This window comes from Manis pentadactyla, chromosome 11 (genome assembly GCF_030020395.1).
Source record: "Manis pentadactyla isolate mManPen7 chromosome 11, mManPen7.hap1, whole genome shotgun sequence".
Taxonomy (NCBI): Eukaryota; Metazoa; Chordata; class Mammalia; order Pholidota; family Manidae; genus Manis; species Manis pentadactyla.
Window position 1 is genome coordinate 116,030,571 of NC_080029.1, and position 22,370 is coordinate 116,052,940.

The 22,370-nt window shown below is 35.8% G+C and overlaps 1 protein-coding gene across 1 annotated transcript in view; it reads left to right on the forward strand.

The window, feature by feature from the left end:
* The window catches only part of PIAS1 (protein inhibitor of activated STAT 1), a 115,531-nt gene extending 94,643 nt beyond the window's left edge, over positions 1-20,888 (forward strand). The window contains exons 9-14 of the mRNA XM_036932362.2: positions 7,916-8,076; positions 9,821-9,951; positions 10,591-10,771; positions 14,303-14,445; positions 16,314-16,351; positions 16,939-20,888. Coding sequence (XP_036788257.1) covers positions 7,916-8,076; positions 9,821-9,951; positions 10,591-10,771; positions 14,303-14,445; positions 16,314-16,351; positions 16,939-17,232 — 948 coding nt within the window. The 3' untranslated portion in view covers positions 17,233-20,888. The remainder of the gene's footprint in view (positions 1-7,915; positions 8,077-9,820; positions 9,952-10,590; positions 10,772-14,302; positions 14,446-16,313; positions 16,352-16,938) is intronic.
* The last annotated feature ends 1,482 nt before the right edge of the window (positions 20,889-22,370 follow it).

Sequence of the window (22,370 nt, forward strand, 5' to 3'; positions counted from 1 at the left end):
AGAATGAGTATGAGGCTCAAGACATATCAAATGATTAAATTTGTAGTGAACAATTTTCCAAAAAAATAATTGTTACAAAGTTTATTTCTTAATAAGGTCTGCAATAGTAGGGGTGGTAATTGAATGTGGCTTTCTTACAAAATATGTGAAAAACTAAGAGTAAATTGCTTTAACATCTTGATTACTTTTGTTTTATAATCAAATTAATATCTAAATGGGGGAGAAAGTATGAAGACTAAGAGGACACAGCTGTTTCCTGATTTGCCTGGATTATTCAGGCAGGCCTGATATTGAAAGTTTTTAATTTTGAAATTCTGCTAATCTAAGATGAAGATGAAGTGATTGTATTCTTAAAGAAAAAAGAATTTAAGCAAATTAAATGTTATTTGTCTAACATCCTAGTCTTTTGTAATTAATAGAAACTCAAATGCAATATGAAAAATTCATTAGCTCATGAATCAGTTTATAATACTGTTCACATCTTTTTTTTAAAAAAAGATTTTTTATTTTGTAATTGCTAAGGGAACTTCTATTCATTATTAACCTTTGGCAGAATATAAAAAGAAATACAATGAAGTTAATAAAAACCACCAAAGCCTCTCATTTTGTGTATATCCTTCTATCTTTTTATTCCTTATTATAGCCAGTCTTTTTCTTAAGGGAAAATACTTTGACTGCAGTCTTTTTATATTATTATTAAAAATTATTTCCTAAATATATGATGCAATCATTGACAGAACTGAAGAGAGAGACAGCAGTACAATCTAGTAAGAAAATTTGATATTTGATACCCCACTTTCAGTTATGGATAGAACACCCAGACAGAAAGCCAGTAAGGAAGCAAGCAGAGGATTAATACAACACCAACAACCAATTAGACCAACAGACATATACCAAATACTCCACCCAAAAACAGCAGGTAACACATTTTTCTCAGAACATTCTTCAAGATAGACCACGTTAGGTCGCAAAATAAGTCCTAACAAATTTAAGATTAAAGTCATACAAAGTACCTTTTCTGACCACAACCAGATGAAACTAGAAATCAGTAGAAGGTAAACAGGAAAATCCAAATATGTAGAGATTTGGTTGTTTCTCTCACTCTCAAACAACTGAAGGGTGAAAGAAGAAATCACTTGGAAATTTAGAAAATACCTTGAGACAAATGAAAACGAAAACACAATATACCAAGACTTAAGGGATGCAGCAAGAGCAGTAGGAAGAGAGAAGTTTATAGCTGTAAGTGCTTACATGAAAAAAGAAAGCTCTCAAATCAACAACCTAACTTTATACCTCAAGAAACTAGAAAAAGAAAAAACTAAACCCCAAATCTGCAGAACTAAAGATTAGAGCAGAGATAACTGAAACATAGACTAGAAAAAAAAAAACCAAAAGACTAACGAGCTGTTTTTTTTTAAATCAACAAAATTGACAAATCTTAGCTAGACTGGGAAAAAAGGGAAGATTCATATAGCTAAAGTTAGAAATAAAAGGGGAAATAAAAAGGATTATTAGAGGTTACTATGAACAGTTATATGCCAAAAGTTGGATAACCTAGAAGAAATAAATTCCTAAATACATACACCCTACCAAGACTGAATCAGAAAGAAATAATGAACATAAACAAATAATCATGAATAAACCTGTAAGTAGTGAGAAGATTGAAGCAGCAATTAAAAACCTCCCAACAAAGAAAAGACCAAGACCCTATGGTTTCAACAAAATCCTGTCAGACATTTAAAGGGTAATTAACACCAATCCTTTTCAAATATTTCCTAATAATTGAAGAGAAAAAAAACTTCCAAACTCAATTCTGTAAGGCTGACATTACCCTGATTCCAAAACGAGACAAAGACACAACAAAATAAACTTCATACCAGTATCCTTGATAAATACTGATGTGAGAATCCTGAACAAAATACTAGCAAATGGAATTTGTGAACACATTAAAAGGCTCAAACACCAAGACCAAGTGGGACTTATAGCTGGAATGTAAGGATGGTCCAGCATACAAAAAGCTACCAGTGTAATATGCCACATTAACAAAATGAAGGACAAAAACCACAAGGTAACCTCAGTTGATGCAGAAAAAGCATTTGACAAAATTCAAAACCCTTTCATGATAAAAACACTCAACAAACTAGAAATATAAGAGACTTTCTTCCACATAAGCCATATATGAAAAGCCCACAGTGAACATCATATTCAGTATGGAATGACTGAAAACTAATCCTTTGAGATCAGGAACAAGGCAAGAATGCCATTTTCACCACTGCTGTTAAACATAGTACTGGAAATTCTAGTTAAAGCAAATAGACAAGAAAAAGAGGTAAGATATACAACTGGAAAGGAAGATGTAAGGTGATCTATTTGCAGATAACATGATCTTTTATGTAGAAAACCCTCAAGATTCCACAAAAAACTAGAACTAATAAACGAGTTCAGCAAAGTTTGAGGGTACAAAATCAATGGCCAAAAATTAGTTGTTTTCTATACACTAACAATAATCAATCTGGAAAAGAAATTAAGAACAGTTTCATTTACTATAGCATCATAAAGGGTAAAATATTTAGGAATAAACCAAGGAGATAAAAGCTTGAACATTGAAAACTACAAAATATTATTGAACCAATTCAGAGAAGATAAAAATAAATGAAAAGGCATCCTATACCCATGGATTGGAAGACTTAATATTGTTACAATGTCCATACTACCCAGAGTGATCTGCAGATTCACTGCAATTCCTATCAAAATCCCCATGGCATTTTTCCTTTTGCAGATATCCCTAAAATCCCTATGGAGTCTAAAGGGATCCCAGATAGCCAAAATAATTTAATGAGAACAAAATTTGAGGCCTCATACTTCCTGACCTCAAAGCATACTACAAAGCAATAATAATTAAGATGATGTACTACTGACATAAAGATAGATAATATAGACCAACGGATCACACCAATATGACCAAATGACTTTCAACCAAAGTGCCAAGACTACACAGTAGGGAAGACAGTCTCTTAAGTGGTGTTGGGAAAACTGGATGTTCACAAGCAAAATAATGAAGTTGGATCCTTACTTTACACATATGCAAAAATTAACTCAAAATAGATCAAAGACCTAAAGCACAAAACTTTATTAAACTAATAGAAGAAAACATGAAAAAAGCAGTTGAATTTGGCAACTATTAATTCAATATGACATAAAAAGCACAGGTATAAAAAGCAAAATTGACATGGAACTACCCTAAACTTAAAAACTTACATGTCAAAGAAAACAGTCAACACAGTGACAAGACAACCTATAAAATGGCAGACAATAATTTTAAGTCATGTATCTGATAAGGGGTTAATACATAAGAAACTTCTACAACTCAGCAACGGAAAAAGCAAACAACTTGATTAAAAAATGGGCAAAGGGCTTGAACAGACATTTTTCCAAAGAAGATACACAAATGGCCAACAAGCACATGAAAGGATGTTCAACATTACTAATCATTAAGGATATCAAAACATCCTTAAATCAAATTAAGCAGATCAAAACTTCAGGAGATATCACTTCACACACATCAAGATGGCCACAATCAAAAGAACAGATGATATCAAGTGTTAATGAGGATGCAGAGACCCTGGAACCTTTGTGCATTGTTGGTGGGAATGTAAAATGCTGCTGCCGTTATGGAAAATAAATAAGTGTGCCAGTGCTTCAAAAAATTAAAAATGGAATTACCATATCATCTAACAATTACTCTTCTGGATATATGTCCAGAAGAATTTAAAGCAGGATCTTGATGAGATAATTTGCACACCCATGTTCATCAGTGGAATATTATGTAGCATTAAAAAATAAGGAAATCATACAACATGGATGAACATTGAGAATATTATACTAAGTCAGTCACAGAAGCCATAAATACTGTGTGATTCTACTCTTGAGGTATCTAAAGTAATCAAAATTGTAGAAACAAAGCAGAAAGGTGGTTGACCAAGGGTTGGGGTGAGGGGGACTTAGTGTTTAGTGGGTACAGAGTTTCTGTGTTGCAGGATGGAAAAGTTCTCAAAGATCTGTGGCACAACAATGTGAATATACTTAACTCTACTGAATTGCACACTTAAAAAAATGGTTAAGGTGGAAAATTTAATGTTAGGTGTTTTTTGTCACAATAAAAATTATTGCCAGCTGATGTAGGTTGATTCTTAAATAGACAGTTAAATGTTATAGCAGATTATGGTGTAAAGGAAGCTGCTATTTTTTGCCATTTAGAAAAATCGTTCACAGACTAGGTAAATGGTAGGTAGGAAGATAAAGATAAAAAAAAGAAAGATGTTTACTTATCCTACCCTCTTCCACCCAAATCCCATTTTATCTACCCTCTGCCTCCACATATTCTTTATCAACCCATTCCATTATAAAACACACTCATAGGATATGAGAAATTGAGAATTGTACATAAGCTTCATTTTCCATGTAAATCATTGGAAGAAGGCTAGTTTTTCTGCAGTCTCATTTTGCAAGTGCTTACAGTCATGCTATATATATATGATGTTCATATAATTTAACATTTAGATGAAGCATTTATTCATGTAAATAAACACTAGAATATAAATCTTGGCGTTTTTACTCATAGAACTAACTAGTTTTGAATTTTATAGTTTAGGTGATCTCTGTATTAAGTGGGCCAGCTTTAAATTTTTCTTTCCATACTCTCCCTGCTCCTGCCTTTTTACTTTCAACAGTGTTAGCAGTTCATTTTAAATTGGCACCTGATTTCAAAATGCAGATTATAGAAAAAAAACTTTATATATAATCCATAATTACAATACTTTAATAAAATTCTATGTGGCTAAAGGGACAATCCCTTTACAATTATTCTGGGACAGTAAGGCAATATATTTTAGGTATGTTTTTACTCTAAAAAGTAAAACTTAGTAATAACAGCTCATCTATATATCAAATTTATTGAATAATAAAAGATTTGTTCCTTTTGAAATATGTAAATATGATGTCTGACTGCACATTTGAATTGCTCTTGTGATATACACAGCTCAAAATAAATGAGTGTCTCTTGTTTGTATGCCATTTAGCTAAAGGCAATGAAAATAATTAAAAATATTTTTGCTCTTTGAAAATTTTTTAGTTCTGATTTATTAAAAATAGAGCTGGAAATCTTACTATGCTGATGGACAGCGACTGTAATGGGGTATGTGGTGGGGACTTGATAATAGGGGAAGGTAGTAACCACAGTGTTGCTCATGTGAAACCTGAGCGTAAGATTGTATATCAATGATGAATGAATGAATGGATGGATAGATAAATAGATAAATATGTATATATATAAATTTATGTTTATATCTTTATTTATACATAAATAAAAAACAGAGAGAGAGTGATGAAAGAATGTTTGAGAATCTGCTTTGTGAAATGCCAAAACTGTAACCTCAAATACAAATGACTTGGAACTGATAGAATAAAAAAACAAAACTCCTTGGAAATATATTTATTGATGATGGTGATTAAAATGAAAAGTTGTGAAATTATTCCTAATATCACACTATTCCTTTTTACAGAGAAAAAATACATACTTTATGGACTTTTTAGGGTCATTTTGATATAAGCTGGTTTAAACTTCTATTTAGATAGGGTATTTTGCAGGATCATCAGTTACTAGTATAGTACAATTATGTTATAGTGAGGTTAGTGGCATTAGAAAACTCATTTGAAAGTTGTTTTCAAAGTGTTTATTTGCAAATGATGTAAATATCCACCACATCCTACAAAGAAAGGGAAAAGGAGGGATTTGTAATTACAAGATGAAGATGTTCAAAGCTCAGCTCCTCTCCTGATGCCAAGTTGGAGAAATCAGTGTCCATATTTAGACTTTGGAGGGTATTTTTAAAAATCCAGAACATGAGGATTATCATTATCACATAGCAGTTAATTTATGATTCTTTGTAGCAAGGCATTTGTATGACTACTAGTAGTGCATTTGAAAGTGAACTTCCCCTTTGTTCTACGGGTTTATAAATGTCCTTCCTGCACCACTCGTGTAGCAATGTTGTTAAAAACTATGGAAGTGAACTTGTCAGCATGGCTGGTAAGGACTTGAGAGTTTCTCTCTCACCAAGAAGAGGACTGGCAGCTAGGGATTCTAGGGATAACAGTATGTGAGATGAGGGCTTCAGAGACAAAGTGCTTTTCAGAGTATGAATTCTATGGCTTAGAACTTGGATTCTGAAACAGTCTTTATTTCTTATCATCTTATCCATTGTCTTCATAAAGTCAGAAGTGGCCTACTGGTTCTGCAGTACATAAACCTGAGCACTTAGCATAGTAACTATGCATCAGGCACTGTGCAGTAAACATACTATAATTTTAAACCCCCTAATTTTATGATACAGATGCTATTTTTATTCCCATTTTACAAAACTGAGGCTCAGAGAGACTTAATATATTTAGGATTCACACAGAAAGTAGTGAGGCCAGGATAAGGAGATAAGTCAATATGTGTATTATAGGAGGAGAAACAACACACAAATAAACAGTATAGTTATATGCGGGGCAGAATTGGGAGCACAGAGAAGGGAGCCATCAGTTTCCTCTGTGTCCTTCCTGTCCATGTTTCTGATACCTTGAACTAGCATTACTCCTTTTTCATAAGTTTCTAGCTCATCCTGGGTCTTTTTTTCATTCTTCATCACTACATCCTGTTGAAGTAAGGAGGCCATAGTAACATTGAAGTAAGTGTTACATTAGAGATACGAAGAGAGGCCCAGAAAGGTTAAGTGCTTTTCCTAGAGGTACAGTAAATCGTTGGTACTAGAACAATAATTTAAGGCCCTAAATGACAGTTAATTTCCTTGGTAGCCTAGGAAATTGCACATTTCCCTGAAATTCTTCCAAGCCAAGATCTTTTCCTCTTTTTTCCTCACTTAACTCATTCCTTTTAAGCCTTTATATTTTTCAAGCTCGTAAATAAGCAGAAAATCTTTTCTTGGTATTTAGCAAATAACATGGTTATTGAAAATAGATAATTTTTATACTGTATGCCATTGTGGCCTCTGGGGACTTCCAGCTGCACTATATGAGGTGTTCTCCAGGGAAGGAGGTCATGATATGGCAGCTCCCTGGCAACTTCTCTTCCTTGGGCTAAAGCTAGTAGCTCAGAGACCAGAGGAAGCAGATTTCATTGTACATAACTCATATTCAACCTGTGTCAGCCTAAGCAACATTTATTTGCAGAGCAAGAAGAGAAAGTCATAACATGATGGAGATGCTAGAGGTCCAGCGGTATTTGCTGAATTGCCTGTGGTGGTGCCTAGTGAGAGAAGAAATACAGAGGGTGCACACTTCTGGCTTCCATCTTAGAATTGCCATTTTGGCACAGTGATGTCAAACATTGTGGGGAATGCTTGCCATTCATTCTGTTTTGACCTGTGAACTACTCTTACTCAGAGCAGGTTGGCAGTAAATGTCATAATATTTGTATCTTGTAGTATTTAATAAGACGTCCTTTTTTCCTTTCCCAAATTCCTGTTAAAGTGGTTCTTAATTTTTTTGCATCAGGGACTATTCTGAGAATTTGCTGAAAGCACTCTCTCCAGAAAAATGCCCACACTTAGAAAATTTTACATATAATTTCAAGGGGTTCATGGCCATTTCCCCCAAAAGCCAGTATATGAGCTGTGGATTGGAATAGGCTTTCCAGAATAGTTTGTGTATTTAATATCCAAAGAAATACTCTTAATTTTTTAACCTGTAGATGTTTCACAGAAAATGTATTTAATGTTCTTCCTTATTGATAAAAAGTAAACATAATATGCTTTAAATCAGAACATATACACATTGTGTTTCAGGAAATTTTTATCACACTTAAATTTTGCATATAGTTATCTAATATTTACTTTTGTCCCCTCTTTTAAAGCTTGGTAAAATGCGGCTGACAATTCCATGTCGGGCCCTTACATGTTCTCATCTGCAGTGTTTTGATGCAACTCTTTATATTCAGATGAATGAGAAAAAACCAACCTGGGTCTGTCCTGTCTGTGATAAGAAGGCTCCGTATGAACACCTTATTATTGATGGGTATGCCAATTTAAAGTTTTTCCTTATTCCTTGAAATAACATCTATTATCTGTATTTGTTATCCCTCAGATTTGGGATGAAAATTCTGCAATGTTTTTTGAGTTACATATTTTTAGGATTTTCATGATTCTAGAAATCAGTCATTTTTAAAGTAAGTTGATATTATGAACATTTTTCCCTTTTCTTATTTTGGAAATGCATGCTTTACTGTCAGTGCCTCCTGACATTACCATTGAAAGCATTGAAGGCTCTAAGCAGGGTCTGCTAGCATTTTTTTTCCTAACATGAATCCATCTATCCCAAGACATGAAGACCATATTAGAGAAAGAATGAAAGAGTTCTGAAACTCTGGTTAACTCAAGCTCACCAAAATTGGGCTTTTTAGTAGAAGTTAGACTGTTATTGGAGATCTGTGTGTGTGTGTGTGTGCGTGTGCTCAGTAACCTTTTTTTGGTCCATGATACCTTTTCTCTGCTTTAAGGGCTCCTAAAACTCATCAACACACTGAATAGCAGCTTAATTTATTTTCATTTCCTCTGGAATATTCAGCTTTGTCTTTCTTGTCCACCTACAGCATCACAGTTTTTTTAGCATTCCTATTTTATCTGTTCTGCCAGACATCTTATAAATTTTCCCTCATTCTCTAGTTGTCCTTTCTTTTCCCCTCTTTGCCAACAAAGATAAATGGTGACAAGAAAGATCTTCTTGATATTTTCTATACTCTCTAGCAAAAAGTTTAAGGAAACTTATCTATAGTATTTGAGAAAACATGGGAGTCTAAAGATGTAACAGGAATGGAATATATTTAGCAATACAAGTGTAACTGAGAGCTTGAAAGAAGTTGGACCCATCATGTGACAATAAATATGTTATCTAAATGTTAAAATTTTTCAGAGATGACAATGATCACTAATAAATTAGAATCGAATAATGATATTTATCAACTTTGTGTATTATACAGCTTTAGATCCCCTCATCAATTGGGGTTTTTCTTACTATAAGACGCACACACACACACACACACACACACACACCACCACCACCCCCCACCACCCCCATTGGAAAACTGAAGTAGAATTTACAGCATGATTTTTCCTTTCACGTAATTGTCATTGCACAGTATTGCTATTTGTTTATCCTTTGATTTAATTTAATACTGTAACCTAAGAATCTGACCTTTAATATTATACATTTTTTGTACACCTCATTTTTTAATACCTGCATATTTATCAAGGAGATAAAATATTCAATACATATTTTTGTATGTATTGCTTCAGTTTATCAGATAAACTTATAGGCAATTTGTACTATGTAAAAATGTATAAAGAAGAAAAATGCATATCCGCAATGTCACACTCAGAGATAACTGCTATTCATGTACCACTCACCGCAGAACTTTATTTTTTATTTTTTTTTCAGAACTTTATTTTTTAAATGCAGAGTTTCCTTTTCTTGGTCTCTTCCTACTTTCTGTCAATATTTTCCCATATTATTAAAAGTCTTTGGAAACTTCATTTTTCATGGTGACATGGTATTTCCTTATATAAAGGTATAATTTAAGTAACTATTTCCCTATTTAGTCCTAGATTTTAAGGACAAATATACCTTGTCAGTTCCACTTTCTTCTTTCGCATTTATACTTGTACCAAGCATAGAAAAGCTGAATGTTTTTTGAACAGTAATAGTTAAAGCTAATCTGCCTTCATTTAGAATGTGATTCTCAAGAACAAATTGTTTTTTATAGCTTATTTATGGAAATCCTAAAGTACTGTACAGATTGTGATGAAATACAGTTTAAGGAGGATGGCTCTTGGGCACCTATGAGATCAAAAAAGGAAGTACAGGAAGTCTCTGCCTCTTACAATGGAGTTGATGGTGAGTGTTAGTTGTCCAAAACAAGTCTCCCTGCTATTGTAAAGCCTTGGTTTTCAATATTAAAATGCATAACACTCAACAGCTTGTGGATAGCCGAATAACTTATTAAATCATTGATAAAATGTTCAGAAGTAGTAAGAGTCCTTTTCAATTCACTTTTTTGCTATCTTTAAAAATTTTGTGGTATAAGATTTCAAAGTAACAATCTTATAAGTCATTTGTAAAATCATGCTTTTGAAACAGTATCCATTAAATTTTTTAACTGACTTAGTACAGATTAGTGAGCATTCCTTTTCCATTTATATTTTTTTCCTGGCTTTTAGTATGTTTTTGCTGCATTTCTTAAGTATGTCAGGTACTGTTACAGGTAAATGTGCTCAAACTGCTTGTATTAGCAAGTGGACATACATTTTGATTATTTGCTCTCATTCAGAATTGTTTTTCAAAAAATCTTTTAACAACCCATAATAAATACTAGTTTTAAGCTTAGGGGAACAGAGCCACTGTTGGTTTTCTACTCTGACCTTAGCAATATTGTAAGTCTAAACTAAAACAGATAAATTAATCAATCGGCATACTGAAAAAAAGAGAGAGGTGTCATAGATCTTTTTTGCCTTGTGTCTTAATCTTCCCAAATAGGATGCTTGAGCTCTACATTGGAGCATCAGGTGGCCTCTCATCACCCGTCCTCAAATAAAAATAAGAAAGTAGAGGTGATTGACCTAACCATAGATAGTTCATCTGATGAAGAGGAGGAAGAGCCATCTGCCAAGAGGACCTGTCCTTCCCTATCTCCCACATCACCACTAAATAATAAAGGGTAAGTGCTGAGATCTTTAAAAACAGTCATTGCGAGAATTAATTTTGAGAATAGAATTAAAAGATCTGCCAAATAAAATGATTATTCATGATTGTAAGACCTAGGAATTGAAAAATAGGTTGAATTTTCCCTGCGTGTGTTATATTCTTGAGAGGTTGGGACATGGATTAAAGGGGTCACTTAGATACAGCATTTGTCATACCAAAAGAGAATTCTAGTACAGTGGTTCTCAAACTTGTGTACATCAGAATCGGTGGTGGGCTTATTAAAATACACGTTGCACCCCATCCCCCCATGCCTGATTCAAGAACAGGGACTGAGGAAATTTATATTTCTAGTAAGTTCCCAGGTGATCCTAATGTTGCTCATAGGATTTAGAGCATTTATTCAAACATACTTTAAAAAAAAGAAAGGAAAATAATATGCTGTAAAATTAACCCTAAGTTGAATGTTTTAAGTGGAAAGCAGAGGAAGACCAAATGAATGCTTTAAACCTGCCTCAGAATGTGTAAGGCAGGCAATGAACTCTTAAGATTTAAGTTGGCGGTACACAATGCTTTCTGTTTTGCAGACTCGTTTCCCATATTTCCCATTAGTCTCATCTCAGTAATAATGTACCTTGGTTATGCTTCAGTTCAGTTCATGAAACACTGTTACCTAATTTATGTAAAACACCCTGTGCTAACATGGGTGATAATAAAATGAGCAAATGCAGTCTTAACCTTAAAGAGTTTAACATTTTTTTAGAGGATGGTAAAACAAGTAGCTAACTCAAGCTATACTCTTAAAAAGACTTTAGTCTCATGAGACACCTCGGGTTCCCAGCAAAAAGCCTTCATGTTTTACTGAGGCACAGTTGTAGCACACTAAAGGTACATCTAGAAATAGATGTGCTCCTTTTAAGTATATATCAGGAGAATTACATGGCCTGTTGTAACTGAATAGGAGCTATTCACAAAATCCCCTCCCTTTTAGCAGTGGTACTTGAAGAAAGAATATAAGCTAGAGAGGGAAAGTCCACAGAAGGCATGGTTACGGATTTCAGGGTTCAAGGGGGAAAGTTAGTACAGGCCAAGAGCAGGCATTCCGTGCCCAGGGTCAAATTATTTTCAGGTTTGATGAGATAAAAATTCTGTTTGAATTTATTTGTCGTTACTTGAAAGATAAAGTTGAAATGGTGAAGGATGACAATCTTGACAAATGGTAGCTCTTCACTATGTGATGACTTTTTCTATTTCAGAAATCTTCATAATACAGACAAACATTATACAAGTTGGTATTTTTATTCAAGTAGTTGATCTCAGCATACAGAGAGGCAAAAATAAAGATACTAAAAGCAGTATCATTATTCTAAAGAAGATGAATATTTAAACACTAACTCTACTTTAAATCTTACTTTATGAACATGTGCCTCTGATGAAAGCCTATCTTGATGGCTGTTACCCTATATTCTTGACCTTGTTATTACACCAACTTACAAACTTGAGTGGGAGGAAAAGAAAAGTACAATTACCAGAAGCTGGCATAGTTGGAACAAATATCTATAGAATTTTGATCCTTAGATATTTTTTATTTAATATTAGACCATAGTATGACCAGATACATGTTATTGTATTATTTCTTTAAATGCCGTAATTGCAACTTAAAAAAATACTTTTTAAGTCTAATACTTTGTGGATTAAATACATTATTATATATATTAGTTTTATTCTTTAGAATATCAGTAGTAGTCATATATATATGTGAAAATTGCAGTAATTTTACTGATTATATATCTTTGCTTAAAGGAAACTTTTTTCAGTACTTAGAAATTTAACATTTCTTCTTTGCATATTTGCTTTGTTGTTTCTTCAGAAATAGCTGTATTTATGTTTGGAAAATTACATTAGATGCATTAACTACTTCCTGAGCTTCCTAGTGGCTAATTGAACCCAGATACAGTATTTGCAAATACTAGGCCTTTATTTTCAGATAAAAACAAGCAATCTGAAAGTTTATGACATTTTTAGAAAGATAACACTGTATTCAGTACCAGTCACCATTTTATAATCATGACCAGTAAATAGAAACCTTAACCAAGCATATTGTATTTATTATTGTGCAGTGTAAAATATTTTAGAGTAGTTCTGCATTTCAGAATGTTACCACAAAATTGAAAGAAAAGGAGCCAGCCAGGAATTAGACAGCTTCAGTAAATGTAAAAGATTTTGCTGTCTTCAACCACTGAGTGTTTAGTATTCATCCAGAAATTTCCTTTGCTCTTTGGCATAGCAAGATGTTTTCAAAGACTAACATTTCAACTGCTTTCTTCTCTCTTGTAATCCCATAGGGATTGTCGGAGAAGACAGCTAATGGAAAATGGTGCTTTTTATAGATGCAAGAGGTTTAATTAAGTTCCCATTAAGTGAAACATTTTTATGAAACAGATGAGAGTATTTTATGTTTCATATCTCATTCATAAAAATTTGGTAGATGCTCATAACTAGAGCTCTGTTCCTAGAAATCAATTGTTGGCATCTTTTGAAATATTGTGTACCATTGAAATTGCATCTTCACCCCCCAGGTACTTTTCATGAAGTTTTGAAAGCAAAAGACAGCCTCTTTGTACCTAGTTTTCTCTTTATTTTTTTTTACTTATATGCCTATTAGCCTCTCGCATGATTAGGATAGCATATGACCCTTAGGTTTGCACTCAGGACTATTAGAATGCTTTTTCTATTCAAAATCATTTAGATTCTTCTTCTTCTTTTTCTTTCTTTCTCCTTCCTTTTTGCGTTTTCCTTAATTTTTGGTAAGGAAAAAAAAGATTTGACTGTTCAGCTCCTTAAACATTTCACTGTTTTTCCAGAATCTCTTTGTTTTTTTCCAGCTATACTCTTTTCCCTTCAAAAACTCTCTGCCACCTATTCATTTTGGAACATCTTTTCTCCTCTCGTGCTACCTTCATTTATTAAGCAGGCCTTTTATGCAGACAGTGCTGATGGCTGTGCTGGGCATTGGGTATACCAAGATAAACAGTACCTCGTTTCGGTTCTTAAAAAGCCTACGGGTCTGGGGACCAGCCGTTAACTACACTGCTCAGATTGCTACATTCATTCCCCTAGTCTTGTCTATATGTATTTTCTTTGCAAGGGCTTGCTTATACTTTTTACCAGCCTCCACTCTAGTGCTTATTTTTAAAAGGTTTCAGAATTCCATCTGCTATAGATAACATTCACTTATACTCTGTTGAAATGCCTCAACCGTGCCTTCCCCCCTGTATTCTGAATGTGAGACGATGATGTTCCCAAGACACTATGCAATTCATGAAAGTTCAGTACCATTGCATCCATCCATTTCTTCCTCCAGCCCTGCAAAATGCTATTAAGTATACAAATTATTTCTTAATAGTTACAGTAGTCTAAATTAATGTATTGCTTTACTTGTCCTTTTATTTCCAGCACAAGGGCAAGGACTCATTGTGAATGTAACCCTTTTGTTTGTTAAACTTAACTGACTCATGAAAATTATACAAACTTTTCCTTCCTCCAGCATCTTAAGTCTTCCACATCAAGCATCTCCAGTGTCCCGCACCCCAAGCCTCCCTGCTGTAGACACGAGCTACGTCAACACATCCCTCATCCAAGACTACAGGCATCCGTTCCACATGACACCCATGCCTTATGACTTACAAGGTGAGTCAGTGGTTCTCCTGTACCGCCACATAGCGTTCTGACTGCCTTTCATCTACATAGTCTGCTGGGTAAGTCTGAAGAAGAATTGAAGAACTGAAAATTGCGAATACAGGGACACGAACCTAGGGAACTGGGGGAAATACATGCCATGGTCATAAATACAGACGCAGTTCCTTATTCATACCTTCATCAGTGGTCAGTGTTCTACCACCAGTGATGAAACTAGTGGAATTGTCTTTAGGTTTTGTGAGCTTCACACTAGTCTGCAAGTTGCCTTTGGATGCCTTTCAGTATATTGCTTTGAATTTTGATACTTACGAAAATTAGGTTTTTGTTCCCTAAATGCAGTTATAATGCAACAGGTGTTAGAACTCTTGCATTATCTTTTAGGTCATGCTGAATTGAGACATTGCAAAGTTTTCATTTTTGTTCCAGTGAACTTGATTCTTCCTTTTAAAAGTAGTTTAAAATGTCAGTATACTCATTTGTAGAATGTATTTTGAGTTCATAACAATCATTTACATTAAAAAGGAATTACTAGTTCTCATTATCTTTGTAATTTAATAATTGGTATATTAGCCATATAATCTAAAAACATTTTTCTTATAACAAAAAGCCATATATGCTCATTGTGGAAAATTTAATACAAAAACATTAAATGGAAGGTTCTCTCTCCCTCTTCCCTACAAAAAAAGCCAGGGCCACTGGTAAGGATTCTTGGGAGTTGAGATAATTGAGTGAATTCTTAGTGATTGTTATGAAAACCCTATTTCAGCTCTGTCCAATAGAACTTTCTGCAGTGAGGGAAATGTTGTCATCTATACTGACCAATACAGTAATCACGAGCCACATATAGTTGGTGAGCATTTGAAATGTGGCTAGTGTGACTGAAGAGCTGAATTTTTCATTTTACTTTCTGTTAGTAAATTTAAATAGCCATGTCATGTGTTTAGTGGCTACTTTATTGGACAACGCAGCCCTGTTTTCCACTTAGCTCACTGCTGAATCTCACTCTCAAGAACCACGATTCTGTGCATTTTGCAGGTCCTCATGTGATCATCTATTCTAGTGCAGACAGTGGGTAGATCCCCAGAGTATTTGTATTGTTGTCATAACTGGTGTCTACGTCTGCTTGTTATATGTTTCCCCAAGTTTAGATATCACAGTGAGGCACTTTGTTCATGTTGGTTTACTTGCTCTTCGTCACACTACACAAGGGGCAGTATGGACAAGAATGTGAATCAGAAGGGGCCGCTGGCAGTGACTTCCTGGCAGCCAGAGATCAGACCTGGGCTTTCTGTAGCAGCCACCACCCAGCAAGTAGCCCGCAGACCTCCTGCCCCCTCATGCCACTAGAGTCTTTATCTGGTATAAATAGTGGCAAGTGAGCAAATTTGAGAAAGAAAGAAAATCTGGGATACAACTTGCTTAACTTCTTTTAACCTCCACTTCTCATCCACAAAATGAGGCCCAAAATAATTACATACCTCAAGGAGTTCCTGTGAGGAATAAATTAGGGTAGATGGACAGGGTGTTTAAGATGGGTCCATGAAAGCATCTGGGGAAAACGGCTCCATCATTTTAAGGGGCCCACGTTAGCTCTGTCGGGCCAGCCGTGGCCAAGTTCCATAGCAGGAGTCACACGGAGGGCAAATCACTGCTAAACCTTGGCCTTCAGCTGTAGTAACCTAGAGGTGGGAGGGACATAAAACATTCAGCTCAACTCTTCATGTTCAAATAAAATTCAAGATGAATTTACAATTAGCATTTAACATTTGTGTTTATTTTCAAAGTAGTAGGGCATTTGGGAGGGTTTTTTCTTTGTTTGTTTTTTTTCCCCAAAACTAAAATAATCTTTTCTCCCACAGGATTAGATTTCTTTCCTTTCTTATCAGGAGACAATCAGGTATGTTATATGAAAAAAGTTCTTGTTGTTTTAACTGTACATTAAAATAATTAAAATATGTAGCCAAGAGAGACGTTTCCTTAGAAAATTCAGAGTAGTCATACCCATTATTGTTAAGGTTTTAAGAATTTAAATAAAAACCCCTTTGTTTCAGTTGTGCCCGAGTATATAGTTAAGAACAGTACGTGGTTTCCAGTACTGTTTTGCAAAGAAACAGGACAGTGAATTATATATTAAGTGATTGTTTTCATGGCCAAATTGTTCCGTAAAAGAGGAAAGGGGATGGACTGTCCTCTTTTGGCTGCTTCTGAGTATACTCTTTGGAAATAGGATTTTGAAAATTGTTTGCAATACAAATCAAAACAAAAAGCAAAAAAAATTTTTGTTTTCGGTTTTTCCCCCCAGTTTGAGATACAGAAGTGTCTCAAGATCAATAATGAGATCATTACATTTGATTTGCAGAGCATTTTATTGAATATTTCAGAAACCCAGAATATTTTCAAATTAGGACTTTGTTCTGCTAAGAAGAAAATCCCCTAATTTACAAGTATAATTCACAATGTTTTTCTTTCGTTTGCCCCCACCAGCATTATAACACCTCCCTCCTCGCCGCTGCAGCAGCCGCCGTTTCAGATGATCAAGACCTCTTACACTCGTCCCGGTTTTTTCCATATACCTCCTCACAGATGTTTCTTGATCAGTTAAGTGCAGGAGGCAGTGCCTCTCTGCCAGCCACCAACGGCAGCAGCAGCGGCAGTAACAGCAGCCTCGTCTCCTCCAACGGCCTGCGGGAGGGCCACGCGCACACCGTGGCGAGCAGGGGCGGCGCGGACGCGGCGTCCATCTTCGGCATCATCCCGGACATCATCTCACTGGACTGATCGCCTCGCCCTGCCGCTCCCGTGCCCACGCCGGGCTCAGGAACTTTGGCAGAAAGAAGAGAACTTTGTGCTATGTTTTACCTTATTCTGTTTAGAAAAGTACACAAGCGTGTTTTTTTCCTTTTTTTAGGGAAAAAGTTAAAAGAAATGTACAGAGAACAAAACTATATTTTCAGTTTTACTTTTGTATATAAATCTAAGACTGCCTATCTGATAAAACACTTGTAAAAAAAAAAAAAAGGAAAGAAAAGAAAAAAAGAAAAAAAAAGCAAGTACCCACAAACCACCTTCAGTTCATTTTTTCCTGGATTCTGAAGATTTTTTTCATCATTTGTCCTATGGTTTTGGTTTTATTTTACTTCAATGGCATTATTTTATTTGCAATAACAAAAGGAATTGCATGTATGAAGTTTTAAATTGTGGGCTTTTCTTTGTTATGGGGAGGGGGCTGGGGGGATAGTTTTAATTTCCATTTTCTAAAAATGACAGACTGGGGTTCTGTTTGTGTGTGTGTGCATATTTTATCCAGCCTTAAGTTATAAATCTCATCTGTCCCACTGCATTCCCGTTGTATTTTCAGGACATAGCTCGTGGGTGGGTGTGTGTTTGGTGTGTGTGTCCGTGTGTATTTTTCTGTCATTACTGTTCCTTCTCCTCCCAAGTTTGCATTCAGTTGATAAATCAGTTGCCTGCTTCCTTCAAAGTGCTTTGAAGGTCTTGAACTCACATCTGCGCATCTTTATTGACTATCCCAATTGCATGTTGTCCATCACATATTCTCTTTTATTTGCTCGATATCCCTGAGAATATGTTTTAGAGGTTGGAGTAAAATTGTCTGGGTAAGGAGAGGGCTTAGCAGACCTGTGAGAAATACACTTTCGACTAGTTTTTTATTCTAAATTTGGATTGCCAGTATTATGTATTTAAACCAAGTCTGTGAACACCTGCTTTTTTGGCCACAGGGTAACAAGTTTTCTTGTGAGATCTTCATGCCAAAGTAGGAAGTAAAAATAGCTTAGAAAGCACTGTTGGGTGTCTTGAGCAGCTGACAGAAGTATGGTTCCATCACCTCAGAAAAGAAAAAAAAAAGTCAGTTATCTGAAAAGTAAATTCTGTTAGGGAAATGCAATGCACCACACACGTCAATCTGTAGAAATTCCTATCTGAGAAACAGTTGAAATTCATAATGGGCTTGATCCCTAGTCATTGTTTCTCTCTGGTTCTGAATGTACTTATTTTCTTAGCCTAGCTATATTGTTTGTTTTATTTTTTTCTTCACCTTTTAAAGGAAAGCATGACATAGGAAAGTCAAGTTCTTTTTAGAATTCATGAATCTGATCTATTATTAATAATGGAGCATGTAAATATTAAAAACTTTTTCAGGAGATGAGTGAGGGTTAGAGGGAAGGAAAAGTGGTTCTACTTGTGTTCCAAAATCCTCAGTAAAGAAGGTATTACGTTCTTCAGGGAATAGCTGAAGGTGTTTAAAATATTTTTTTAGCTGATTGAGAAGTATAGCAGGTTTAACAGAAAAGATAAGGGGCATAATGATTACCAGTTTTCCTGATGATTTTTATATCAACTGTTAATGTTCTCAGAGTTGTTCTTAGAGTTGATGAAGGACCACCTTTGTGTATAAAACTGTCATTTTAAACTTTGCAGTGGTAACAAAATGACCTACTTTAATCCAAGTCGAATTCAAGATGGCTGAATCTTCAGTTTTTGATAGAATTAATGGTTCACATGACTGTGTGGCATCTAAAAATAATGCGTTTTTACAGCATCTCTCTGCCACTAAATTGTTGACTTGAATTTTAAAAAAAAGTTGGTGTTGATATGTATATGTGTGTGTGTGTATATATGTATTTATAGACAAGTGTGTATGAGTGACAAGTGAGTCATATAGTCTTCCCCTACGCATGTGTATTCCACACAAACACGGCTGAGTTATAGTCACTAAATTCGCAATAAAAAGTTCATTGTTGGTTAAAACAGCAAATAGTTAAGTTTTTTAATGAATCTGAGTAAACACTTTAAGAACTCTCATTGCCACATTAGGCTAATATCTAATAGTATAATTTGTGTCTAAGTTCACATTGGGGTAGAAATTACTTAAATTGTGGGGAATTGCTTCTTATTTCACATTTAGTAGGAAACATTTCTATTTAACTACCTAAGATAAAACAAATAGTTTGGGGTTTTTTTGTCATTAGTTGTCTCAAAATTCTGATCAATAACTTTGTGTATGATGCTGAATTACAAACTCTTAAATTACCCAGTTGAAAACCCATCTTCAGTCCAGTTTTAGAGATGTTTAATTTCCCTCCATGTCCTCCATTATACCAACCTAAGGGAAGAACAGGTAATAGAACTAAATGTCTTGTCTTGTGGCTTTGCTCACGTCTCCACAGGAGAAACTAACCGTTGGGTTGTCTTTTCACTTTAGTTCACTCCACTCGAAGGAGTACGGTTCCTTCAGTTGTTGACTTTCCAGAATGTTGCATTAGTAGTGGCTGTCACTCCATTCTCATGGCTGATACTAGCCACTCAGACGTTCATGATCTGCAGTAATTATTAGTAGAGTTATGCACTGCATCTTTATCTTCTCTAAGTTTCACAAAAAGCTCGTAGGCATTTCATCTCTTTTTTGCCTTAGCCCACCCTCCCTCCCCCCACCCATGCCAACACTGACATGCTGTCTGCGGACAGTAGCAATTCTCAGAATTTCTGAAAGGCGAGTTGCCACCACCCCGCTTGGCTTGGTCTTTCATACTAGGTGTGCATATGTTTGCGTTTCTGTAAGTACTATCTGTGTGTGTGTATACCTACATGCATATATGCACACACATCTTTGATAAAATAGCTGTTTGACTAGCAGGGTTGAAGTGGCTTTTAATTATTTTATGGGCATTATTGGACACATCTTTTTAAAACAGTCTGAACCTTAACTATGCCACACTTGGTTGACTAATTTATTTTGAACATTAAAACTTTTTTTACATATGTTGATTTAGACATTATCACAATACATCATTACTGACTTAAGAAAGATTCACTCAAGCGTCTGAAAAATGTAGTTTCTCGGCAGATTTTCCTTTAAGTCAAATGTCTGAAGCTCAATGAAAATACCAATATTAAATTACGAATTGTGGAAAGAGCATTGTTTTTAAACAGTTCCTAATTTTAAGTACATAAAACACTTCAAGATCTTCGGGACTTTAAGGCATATGTGAAATTAGTAAGGATTTTGTTTTATCAATACATGTTGAATTCTGTTTTTTAATTTAAAGAAAACACAAAGCTTAGATTTCAGAAAGAAGGAGGGAGAATAGCTGGTGGTCCCAGAATGTGCTGCTGTTAATTGTTTAATTAACAAAGGGGAAAATGTATATAAACAGATATAAAAGTTACCATAAATTCCATGAACTTAAATCTGTGATTCATTGCCTTAAAACTTTCTCTCTTAGAATTCCCATACCGCATGCCAAACCAGTAAAATGGCTTTTAAAAATGTATAGTAGACCAATGTCAGTTTGTATAAAAGTACCAAGTGAAAATATTTATTACATGCATTGGAAAAAAAATTGTTTACCTATTGAATGTTACCTGTTTATGTAGAGCTCTTTAGATGTAATAAAAGAAAAGCCTTCAGTTAATTTGTCTTCTGTAAAATACACTGCTGGGTGTACAAGGGGACAGACCCTATGAGAAAAGTGATAATACTTTGAACTTCCAAAGCACCTTTCAGCCAGAGTTCAAAGCACTACTGTGGTAATTGAGGATTGGCATGGATTTTACCTGTCCTCTTCCAACATGCTTTGAGGTGAGTGGTGAGTAAGGAATATACAGCCATCATACCTCTTTCTTACTGAAATTCGGCTAGCTTTGTGATGAACCGCAGCATCCGTCTAGTTTAAAATTTGTTGAATCATTTTCAGTTTGAGTGCTAACCACGCTGTGGCCTTCTTTGTAAACAATACGAGGTGCTAGGTAAACCAACTGGAATTTCAGGAATGATTGTGAAACCCAGACGGGGTAGTGGAGAGGCCTTTCCTGGAGTAGAGATTTAAAGCAGAACGTGTCACAGGATCTTGGAACCACTGAACACCCTCAATCAGGACCGTGCCCCTGTGGAGATGAGCTTCAGGTTCTCCTTACCACTCCATTCCACTTACTTTTGGCAAAATGTACTTCAGATTCCTGGTAGGCAAATGAGATGATGAAAAACTCGCTTTAAGAGCATACTGGGATCATTCAGTGACAGACATAAAAAAGCTCCGAGGGAAAGTATCCTGTTATTACAGCCCAGAACTTCTGTCCCGTCTGAACCATAGTTACCTGCTGTCTAATCCCTGGTGTTCCAAGTTGGATGTGTGGACTGGTTTCCTAATGTCCAGGATGGGTCGAACGAGATGGGCTAGGACCTGGGCACCTTGCCTGATGGTGGGTGAAATCCAGCAGTTGTTCAAGCCAACGTTAACCAGTCCTCAGGTGATTCAGGAGACAGTGATGGTTGAGCGCTGGGGCCCCTCCCTTGCTCTGGCCTCCTCCAGGGTCCTGGGAGGAGCCCTAGAAATTCTATAGTTCTATTTTTGTATTAAAGAAGAATGCCAAATCGCACAAGCCTCAGGCCCCACAAAACGGATCTGCCTCTGCACCTTGTGAACCCAGGCTCCCCCACTGGGTGATGAGGGTCTGGGCCATTTACTGCCTGCTCCCCCACCCCACACACCCGACCCTCCCTGCAGCTCCCAGGAATTCCTCTTCACTCCCATTGGCAATTACACTGTTGGGAAAGTGAGAGTCTCTTTTCTCAGGACCTGGTTTTGGTCTGAAGCCACACAGCCTCGTGAGTTGGATGCACCAAGACTGTGACTGGCTGGTCCCCTGCAGTTCCCCTCGTGCCTGGCCCTTAGACTGGTGTCCTGGATAACCTCTCAAAGACACCTCCCTCTTGGTTTGGTTTTCTCCTTTAGCCACGAAGGCACCATTAGAAAAAGCCACAGCCCAGAGAGCCCAGTTTTGATAACATATAAGGATGAAAATCTCTCCTTAGAGCTCTCTGTCCTGTACTGCTCCCTGCTCCTCCCCACACCCCAACATGCCAGTGTGTGACTCCGACCCTTTTTAGGGCTGTA